Source organism: Anoplophora glabripennis, unplaced genomic scaffold (genome assembly GCF_000390285.2).
Source record: "Anoplophora glabripennis isolate ALB-LARVAE unplaced genomic scaffold, Agla_2.0 scaffold461, whole genome shotgun sequence".
Lineage (NCBI taxonomy): Eukaryota > Metazoa > Arthropoda > Insecta > Coleoptera > Cerambycidae > Anoplophora > Anoplophora glabripennis.
In genome coordinates this window covers 122,550-133,727 of record NW_019416554.1, presented here as the reverse complement: position 1 = coordinate 133,727, position 11,178 = coordinate 122,550, and the positions used below count along the sequence as shown (strand labels likewise).

The 11,178-nt window shown below is 34.4% G+C and overlaps 1 protein-coding gene and 1 long non-coding RNA gene across 3 annotated transcripts; both read right to left on the bottom strand.

Annotated features, from left to right (window-relative positions):
- Positions 1-7,126: 7,126 nt before the first annotated feature.
- On the bottom strand, positions 7,127-8,016 carry LOC111691697. 2 transcript variants are annotated; one of them, XR_002763027.1, is made up of 3 exons: positions 7,981-8,016; positions 7,420-7,762; positions 7,127-7,295 (listed from the first exon to the last, which is right to left on the bottom strand). It is a non-coding gene; the product is annotated as an uncharacterized LOC111691697 (long non-coding RNA). The 2 variants fall into 2 exon arrangements; XR_002763026.1 differs by lacking the exon at positions 7,981-8,016 and adding an exon at positions 7,842-7,875.
- A 675-nt stretch (positions 8,017-8,691) lies between these two features.
- On the bottom strand, positions 8,692-10,589 carry LOC108910606 (tetratricopeptide repeat protein 25). Its single transcript, XM_023454923.1, is given in 2 exon segments — positions 8,692-8,781; positions 8,826-10,589. Coding segments are annotated over 2 exon segments (1,854 nt in total).
- Between the last annotated feature and the right edge of the window lie 589 nt (positions 10,590-11,178).

Genomic DNA, 11,178 nt, shown 5'->3' with positions numbered 1-11,178 from the left:
ATTTGTAATACTTACTTGTAACAAATAGAAGGTAGGTCCGTTTAATTAGAAATAAATCACGAAAGATGGGTATATCGTCAAGAAATCGACGCCTTTGAATAAGTATTATTCAAGAAAATTATTATTTTTATTTTAACTTATTGAGAATAGTATAATTTGCAACGAGAGATGGAAATAATTGGACAAGTTTACGAACCAAAGAAATATAGAGGGTCGATGTATGGAAACGGTCGATTATCTCCTAAGAGTTTTTTAGTTATTTTAGAAAAACCGTTTTTTTCAACTTTGCAATTTTTTTAAACCATGTTCGCCATATTGGATCGAGTTTAAAGAACAAGAAACTCAATTTAAAATTTAATTTTCTATACGGTCATATTTTTTTTGTCCAGGTAATAATTTCTGCAAATTTAATATTAATCCGTAACAGAATGCTTGGACTAATAGTCCTGTCGACTTATCAAATATGAGAGGTATGAGGACAAGAAACAATTGTTTCTTTAATTCACACCTATTTATCCACTTCAAAATTCACCGATATTCTGAATTCTCACCAAGTCGTCCTTAAGCAAGAAAATAGAAATTGCTAAAAAACGACTCAGGCAGCAGCCAATCGACAATAAAAATTTTCACCCAAGCTTTGAAGTTCTCAAACTTTAACTATTTAGTGCCACTTGTTATGACCATAGAACTATGTATTTTTATAAAAGAAAATTGACGTGTCTGAGGATTTTTGCAAAAAATTAATTTGTTAATTAAAAGCACACTGTATTGTAACTGAAATGTAACGGACTACGTAATTATAATTACTACCTATTATTTTAAATGACAAATAGGGTAATACGATTATCTACTGCTACAATTTTTGCAAAATTAAAAAAAACTGTTATTACAAAAATTTAAACAGCCAAAAACTAATTAAGTAATTCTCACATTGAAGTAATGGATATTTCTTAGATGATTATAAATTATAATTAACCGAAAAAACGGTATTTTTTTCAGGTTTTGTAAACCTTACTGTAGACTTGGGCAAAATATTAAAAAAGTAAAACAAAATCCGTGGTAAGTAATCTCGCATGTTGTGACAAAAATAAATAAATAATCAAATTAGGCGTAACATCATAAGTGGAATTCAGATATTCCATTAAAATACATTTGGCAGTAATTTCACTATTACGACATTTTAATGACCGTTTTTTTAAAATGAGATAACTTATCCTGAGACGACACTAATTGAGACGACACTAATTGTAACAAGATTTCGCAGCGTTGCCAACTTAACATATCTAGTTACTTACCAAAGTCAGTTTGATATCAAAGTGGTGTCGCGGGAAAATTTAAAATACTTTGTAGATAGTTCTCATTAAATAAAATAATATTAAAGTAATAAAATGAATGCATAATGACATCCAATAATAATAAATTAAGCGTAAAATTTTGTGGTACTTTTTCTTGTTTTTTTATGTAAATGTAACGTAAAATTAATTGTATATCACGATCTTATATTTTCCACAAATACTAATTTTAAAATCACAAAAAGTCATCTGCTAAACTACTAACTTTTACCAAGTTATAATAGTATTATATTGTTTAGTTTATTTTGCTAAATAGGTTTATTAAAGGTAAGTGAATTGGTGCAATAAGTATTAAAGACTAAAAACGTTGACTGAAATATTGAGAGAATATTTTAATCAACACCAAAATATTTTTTTTAGGTTGGAAAAAATACACAAGGTATATTTTTTTTACCGTGGCAATATTCCTTAATGATTATCTTAATATATACCTAAAAACGTTAATGTACTTAGGTAAAACAACAATTGTACGGTATCAGGAATTAAAAGGTCGATGAAGAAAAAAATGAGAGGGCAGTGCAGATGAATAGATCAGAAGGATCAGTAATTGCAGTTTGACAATGATTTTACAACAATCAACAATCAACCCCTGGCTGATAACACCGCTCCATTTTTTTTAGGAAAAGTGTAATATTAAATGCAAATTAAAAGACTTATAATAGTTAGATTTTTATTTAGATTCATTTACAGAAATTCTAGACTTATTGCTATACAAAATGTTTACTAATGAATTTTTCTGATGGTAACAGAAAAGCCAATGTATGTAAACAAAAGCAATAACATTTGGTAAAAATTATACAATATAAATCAATATACTCAAGACGTAGAGTGTAGATGCGGAAATTAAAAAAAAATATATAAACAATATTTATGTTTGTCTTATATTCAAAATATACATAGTAAAATGTGTAAACAAAAAAAAACAATTCTTTTAATGATAAAAATGTATATGTAAGTCGGAGACGCTTTCATTATAATCAATGCAGCTGTAAAAAAAAACAAAACAAATAAAAATATGAACGAATGGCACTTTCCTTAAGTTTTTTATAATCCATAACTATTAAAAAATAAACAAATGAACCTTATTTAAAGTGAGGTTATTTTACCTCCACCAGAAACTCGTGAAACTCAATTGATACCAACTAAATTTAAACAATAAAATTTGGTAAGCAACTAAATTCTAATTCGATTTATATTGGCAACATTGCGAAATCTTGTTACAATTAGTGTCGTCTCACTTATTACATTAGCCCTTAGCACTATTGACTGCAATCCCAAATACATCACTGGTTTTTTTCTTAACTAGTCAGTCAAGACTACCCTTCCTGCTTTAACGTTTTTAGGTATATATTAAGATAACCATTAAGGAATATTGCCACGGTAAAAAAAATATACCTTGTGTATTTTTTCCAACCTAAAAAAAATATTTTGGTGTTGATTGAAATATTATCTCAATATTTCAGTCAACGTTTTTAGTCTTTAATACTTATTGCACCAATTCACTTACTTTTAATAAACCTATTTAGCAAAATAAACTAAACAATATAATACTATTATAACTTGGTAAAAGTTAGTAGTTTAGCAGATGACTTTTCGTGATTTTAAAATTAGTGTTTGTAGAAAATATAAGATCGTGAGATACAATTAATTTTACGTTACATTTACATAAAAAAAAAACAAGAAAAAGTACCACAAAATTTTACGCTTAATTTATTATTATTGGGTGTCATTATGCATTCATTTTATTACTTTAGTATTATTTTATTTAATGAGATCTACAAAGTATTTTAAATTTTCCCGCGACACCACTTTGATATTAAACTGACTTTGGTAAGTGACTAGATATGTTAAGTTGGCAACGCTGCGAAATCTTGTTACAATTAGTGTCGTCTCTTATCCTGACAAATTAGTATGTTTATTTTTTAATTCAAACTAAACTAGGTCCTATTTTGTTTATTGTTTTATGGGGCGCAACACCAAGTAATTACCGACCTTCTACAAAACCATTTGCACGTAGTAAAATTTTCCTTAAATAGGCGACCATAAAATGGTGTCTTATTAGGTATGTGTTACGCAACTGATATTTGTAATACTTACTTGTAACAAATAGAAGGTAGGTCCGTTTAATTAGAAATAAATCACGAAAGATGGGTATATCGTCAAGAAATCGACGCCTTTGAATAAGTATTATTCAAGAAAATTATTATTTTTATTTTAACTTATTGAGAATAGTATAATTTGCAACGAGAGATGGAAATAATTGGACAAGTTTACGAACCAAAGAAATATAGAGGGTCGATGTATGGAAACGGTCTATTATCTCCTAAGAGACCTCATAAGACACGGACGATTTAGGGTTTTTTTTAAATTTATTACAATAAAGAAAAATTAAGTATATGGCCATGATATGATAGTTTTTGGTTATATTTTTTCAAAAAAGTGGTTGCCGTACAGGAATTAATGATCTTATCGACAAAAAAATAAGACTGAATTCCAAAATACAAGTAGTTGTTTATAAACTTTTGCAGTAACCACAATTTTCAGACGACATAGTTGCTAAGAATTATTTGGAGAGTTCAATAATCATGTGGAATCGATGCCGTACATTTTTCAATGACTTGAAACAATGGTGGCTAAAGTAGAGGGTTGCGCCCTACATTTCTAACTCCTGTATCAGCAGATACGTACGGCGTCACTAAAAAAGTTATCTATGTATCAATCCGAAACTTGCAGTATAAAATAAATAAAAACCGGGCCAAAATTTTCCTGACTTCCGGTATTGCTATTTTTGTACAACATTAGGTCGAGGTTAATTTTTTTGTATAACCTATATACTTTAGAAATGCCGTTCAAAAATGTTTTGCCGAAAACCACCCCCTTTGGTGGACGGGTTTAGCTTACCTGTGTACTCAATTATACCAACAAGAATTGACGGCATAGTTTCTAAAGTTATATGGGTTATATGTGGTAGTATTGATTTATAAGTAATTCATGTGGGTCAAATGACCCCTTGAAAATTTCCAGTGGGCTTGTAGTTTAATACGTTCCCAATCGGGAGGCAATTCATGAAAAATATCCACTACTTCGTCTTCTATCACCATTTCCTATGATCAGTAAAACTTCAATACGCTTAGTTCCACTACTAAATGTATATTTGACATGTGTTGTCAAGATAATCACGATTGAACAAAAGAGCGACGCGGCGTTGTTATGGAGCTAGAAACTTTCCTGGTAGCAAAATCTTGCACAAGACACTTATATAAGACTGCTGTGTGCCTACTGCTGAAATCAGCATCTGGTTTACTGCAAGATTCATTGTGCAAATGTCCTGATCAAAGCTTTCAATGGATTTGTTTCAGGGTACTTGAGCACAAAGGGGTAAGACATATTGTACTTGACTTATACTAATTTACCCCTTTGAACTCAAGTACTTTTGGTTAAGTCTGGTGCAAGTATTGTAAAAATATCTTGCATAAGAAACTATATAAATTTCAGCAATAGACACAAAACAATCTGACACAATCTGGCTATTTCAAGTAAACTTGAAACAACTTGTATTAGAATTGCACACGATTGTGCTACCAGGGTTTCAAAGGTAACTTGATGGACTATAAACTTAATGGTCAGATATTTTTGTATATCTCGGAAACGGTTAATGTACATGTACATGTACATGGTAGGACAGGTTAAAATAAAATTCATTGATAAGAAGGTTTATTCGTTTTCATTTAATCAAAATACTTCGGAAATGATATGTGTAGATATTGTGTAGAGCAAAATCAATTTTTTACTATGATTGAGCGATTTTGGGATCCATTGTCACCTTAAATATACATTTTAGAAGATACTGGCCTGTCGTGTATATATTGTGACTACGGTATTGTTTTCAGTTGGTCAAAACACGTTGGAAATCTTTAGATTAATTTGGACTTTTTTGTTTGCCTAATATTCTAATAATTAAAATGGCCGACCTTATAATAATATAATATTACGGGCCAAACTTTGACTAAGACTGTGCTGTATCGTTCATTGGCATCAGAGTGAGTAGCACCCACTACCGGAGTCTCCATCATTGCACTCGACTTTTGTTTTTTGTGTGCTAGTCTTATCAGCACGTAAATAAAGACCAACCTTTACTCACAAGCCCATAGAGAAACATGGAGACGTTAGGAGTGTTATGGACATAAACATTCGCGTCCTCAATTTAGGCCGAAAAATTTGTGTCAAAGTTAAGAGATTATCGTTTCTATTTCTCAGCGTGTGCACATTGTAAAACATAAACTAGCGATTGCCTAATTGAGAACAACCATAATTCGGCACGACCGATAAAGCGCGATTTGAAATTTTCTTTGTGATCTGGCGGGTATGTTATTAAACAATTACGGTTCATTATTCTTGTTTGTTTGCGGATTTCGAAAGGAGCGGGCCTTATTTTCTAAGGATGTGCCTAATGACGAAAGTCAGTTTTCGGCATGATAGAATAAGGCTAGATAAACACGCGACAGTGCTGCAAAGTAGGTTGCCGTACTTTGCCATGTTATGATAATTAACCGCACAGCGAGGAGAAAACGAAACCGAGCGGAGCGTTTGTTTACAAACTGTGTACGTTTTCGGGTGATTAGTCGCCTAAATACCTACATAGAAATAGGATTTGGTGCTTGTGAACTGGAAAATCTATTTTTAACCACTTCATGTGTGTGCAACCTGTTTTCTAAGTCCATGTAACTGCAGGTTGTTCCTTAGATCATTTAGATCACAAAGAATGTTAAATTAACCAATGATTCAAAGCTAATCAATTTTATTCAAATATTTTTGAACATATTTGATGTACACAAATGAAACTTTGCTTAAAAACACAGGCAAGACAGTATCTTTAGAGCCAGTGGCGGCGTGTGAACATTGATTGAATGTGTTCTGCTTAGGGTTGTTACATTAGTTGAATTGAATTCCGGGATATTAAGTGCCCGGAATTCTCGAAAAATTTCAAAATTTTCGAGAACGCGTTTTCCTGGCACTTCTGAATTTCAAGGAACAATCCAATTATATAAAAATACAGATTTTCACTGGAACGATTGGCACTTCTGAATTTCAAGGAACAATCCAATTATATAAAAATACAGATTTTCACTGGAACGATTTTTGAAATTGATACCTTTTTGAAATATCTATTCACGAATTACCTACTGACGGTATAAATAAATTGGAATATATTTTATTAAATTATTGAACATTGTTTATAAACAAAAAAATCGTTTGTGAAATTTACCAATGATTCAACGAATTTTAATTTTCCTCGCCGTGTTATGATTTTTTCTTTATCTTTTTTTTTATATATATGTACATTATATTATATTCCGGGAGTTATANACAACGGCTAGAGTTGTATCATAACTGCATAGGATATTATTACCTATCATATGTATAAATCTGCACACACTCCGACATTGTGCTTATCTTTTACATTGAATGATACTTTAATTATGTTATAACTATCTTGTTTCACAGAAGGTTCAACAGAGAATATTAATCACACCAATAATAATATATTTTTGATACGATAAACTTTAACAGATTGCGGTAGGTACTCAATTTATATGAAATAAAAAAAAATTTGTGATGTAGTTCCTAAATATTTTGTATATTAAAATAAAACAATATAACGTAACATATTTATTTACTGATGGTTGAAAATAATTATTTAATTTTGGTCTTAATGCAGGGCCTTGAATAATCCGTCCGTAATTTCTTTTCGTAAAGGCTGAACGGTAAGTTTCCTGTCTACGTTTCAGTTTAACATTTTTCGTTGCAACTGTTGAAGGAGATGTACTGCAAAGATATTTTCATTATTAAAGTTATCCATTAAAGTATGTTTTCATTGCCATAATACTCCTTCTCTTAGCACTACTATCAGTACTAGTGTTACCATTCGATGTATTCTGAACACTGAAAATAAAATTACTGTAAATATTATTTCTTAATTTATTAGGTCCGTATCAAACAATTTGGCAGGGTACGTATTTAACATCCTTAGCATTACTACTATTTTTAAATTACAAATCTTTATTACCTTAAATTCAGTTGTCTCTTCTTTTTACGTTGTACCTACTCGAACTTCAGTAACGTTATAGGTCAAAGATGATTCACTTGATTGTAACATCAATTTGGTCAAAGCTCCTGTATTAATTGAACTCGATAAAGTACTCTTGCTTAAAATGGAAGAAGATACACCACAAAATAATTTTATGGAAGGTGCAGAGTTGGGTCGTACTATTTTTCTTCCACAAAAGGGGAGAAAATCATCCGCTTTAAAGTGTTCAGAGCAAATTACGTTATTTTTTGTCCATACCCAATTTTCTTTTTCGATAGAAAGAACCTTGTCCTTGTCCAGTAAAGTTTCATTTCTAGGAAAGCTAGAAATAAAAAAATTACATGTTTACAATAAAAATTTAGAATAAAAAGTGGAAATATCTTATTTTTGTGTACAGCTACCTAAATATTTAGAAATGTTTTGTATTGGGCATCTTCTGCAATTTGCGCTTCATTTCACAGCACAAAGCACAAGACATATTTAAAGTTCAATAAGAACGAAATTTACAAACAAAAATATGAATAACCTCAAAAAACACACCTGCGAACCTAACGTCAACAACAACTGCGTCACTGCATGACGTAAAAGCCTTCAAAATGTCTGCGCCCGTAGCGTCCCTAGAAAAGTGGACGCGCACTCGTCGAAGCTCATTCTCCCCTACTCTATATCTCTGGTCTTACGATTTCCACTCATCTGAATTTTCTGGCCTACATATGCCGTGGTTCGAATATAACAGAGAGCGACACAAAAGGAAAAGGAATAACTAAAAACCACTGAATTGATTTCCTGCAGCCTTTGGATGTAAAAAAAATTGGCCCTTTATCTAATTCAGGAGTTTCTTTACAGACGCACTGTATACCTACAAGTACAAGCTTTTTCTAAATACTAGATCCTGATGACCCTTTTGCCTATTCCTTATTTGTTATTAAAAGTTATAGCAAGTATCAATATAGTGATTAGAGATTTATCTCGTCAAAATTAAAAAAATTACCAGTCTATGATTATATTTAGAAAATCTACAATGTTCGAAATTCGGGGATCTGCACAATACCTAAGGTAAAAAGATCAGTTGTCCTTAATATTTGTCTACACGTACCGATACGCACTAGCTTTAATCAATTTTACATATGGTACTGTATGAGTTCAAGGAAGCCAACCCCTCTAGACTCTTTCTCCTTCTTGAATAATGCGGGCTCCTTGGGCATATTCCTCTGAGCGAAGGAGACATTCGAATCCTGTTTAGATTCGGCCTTATTTCCTGGCATTATGGACTGTCTCCTGGCCAGTTTGGATTTCTTTTCAATGTCTTCGATCCTGACGCCGGGCATCACCAACATCCTCCTCGAAGCAGGCATCACCGCCATCATACGGAACAGGTGAGAGACCTCATCCTTCATCTTGGCACTAGCCATCATGGCCACGATGTTCTTCTCGCGTCTCTCCAGCGCCTTCATGGACTGGGCTTCATCGAATTCTAACCTCTCGATCACGTCCAGGCACTTGTCCAGGTACTCCTGTAGGTTAGGGTCCTTCAGCTGTTGGCATATCTCTATAGCGGAAGCAACTTCGGACTTGGCGTCGTTCTTGTTGTGCAGCGAGAGGTTGATTTTGACCAATAGCATCATGGCGTTGATGACCCACTCCAGATTCTCGCCCTTGTTGCCTTCTTGGATGCACTTCCTGGCGTATACGGTGGCCAGCTCCCACCGCTTCAGCTCGATGAGGAACCGTGACAGTTCGTGGTAGCACCAGCACGTCTCGTTGCTGGAAGTGGCGAACTGCAACCGCTTCTCGAATGTGTGTATTAACTTCTTGTAATCGGCGAACACATTCCGAAACTGCTCTATTACTGAATCTGCGGATGGTGGCCGACTCACCGGCATGCCGAAAGCCATGTATATCCTCTTCTCTTGGTCCCACAGGAACTGGTCCTTGTTGACCCTGTTGAGCTCGTAGAATCCTCGACACACGCACCTGTATATTTCTTGCAGGTATATTTCCTTGTCCATCAATAGGCGCTTGGATTTAATGTCACAGTACAGTTTGAGTTTCTCTGCGGTGTCTAATACAATGCGGAGTTTCTTGTTTTTCAGAGCATCTTGCATTTTGAAGAGAAGCACGTCTGCTTCCTTCTTGACGTTTTGTTGTTGGATGTTCAACTCTTCCTTTTGTCTAGCCTTTAAAACACCTGACACTGTAGCCTCTTGGTATTTAATAAAGTAAAACGGTCTTCTAGTTCGTAATAGTTCCTGTTTGTACGATACAATGTTGTATCCAGTTTTAGCCAATTGCAAAATTATCGCCGATCCCTTTTTATTAGGACATACAGCTCCTGGTTGAGACCTCAGCTTCTTCAAGAAGATCTTGTCCAAGTACATGGAGTCCAAGTACTTCTCCGCCATGTAGTTTTCAATATTCGTCGTGTAGTTCTGCAAAGGCTTGAATATGAATGGCTGAGTCAAGTGCGGGATTTGATTCTCCTCGGCCTTCTGGCTGTGTAGACTGTCTTTTATACTCAAACGTTTGTCCCCGCTAATCATAAAAGATTCTACCTTCGCGGCCTTCTTTATCTTTCCCAGAATAATGGGTTCCTTCGGTAGCTCCTTAAAGATATTGTTAAACTTCCTCTTCTTCTTCGTTTTGGGTTTGGGCTCGAAAGGCTTCTGAGCCTCGTAGTTCCTCTTAAAAGCCAGTCGTCTGATGAAGCGGAAGTGGTCGCGCAGCGGCCTTCCGGCCCGCTCTCCGACACAATTCTCGATGGCGTTCGAACAATGCATGACTCCCATGTCGAAGTTGTCAGGTTTCTGTCTTATGGGAAGGAGTCTGGTGTTCTGAAGTAAACCTTCTTCGAATTCACAGCTGAGGTATGTGTTTAAGGCCTTCTCCGCTAGCGCATCCAAATCGTCAGGGTTTATCTTCAATGCTTTGTTGACGTCGTCGAGGGCTCCCTCGTATAGGCAAGCTTTTGCTCTCGACCGAGATCTCCCGATGAGGGCCCTTCTGTCTAGAGGGGTATTCTTGAGGGCTTCGTCGAAGAACTTCAAGGCCCTCTCGTACTGCTCTAGTCTTGAAATGTAATACCCGAGTTCTCGGAATAGCGTCTGGAATCCGTAGATTTCATCTTTTTTACCAAAAGCATACGTCCCCATTTCGAATAATGTTTATCTGATTTTACTTTGACAGTTTTGATGTCATACATGTTCGTAACATCAGGTGTTATGATTTTAGTTGATAGATTAAAAGGTGCCGCTTAAGTACGTAAAACTATCCAGGGTCGGTGGTCGAATTTCTCACAGCATCGTCTGAACAAGAACCTAAATAAACATCAGAGCGGATCTTGGGGTTCTGAAAGCGGGTCCGCCTTCACATAACCTATCCCGAGAATAACAAGAACAAGGCTCCAGTCATTTTGTCCAAAAATAAGGCGAAGAAAATAAAGTGAACCGGGAAAGCCAAATTTTTTATATGTTGTGGGGGGTGCTTAGAAAAGCTTAACTTGAGATTTGAGACCAAGATTTCCTATGTGCATTTTCCGCCATCTTGGAAAAAGGGGTAAATTTTTGTTTTTGCTATAACTCGGTTCCCCGTCGAGATACAGAATTGCTGTTTCATTGTTTTTTGTTCCTCTTTCGCCGATCTAAAATTTAGGTCCTATAAACTTTTCACCTATTATTGTTAGTTGTTGAGTTAAAAAACAAGAACAAAGACAACTTTATACAAATGCTCCGCCTTCATTTT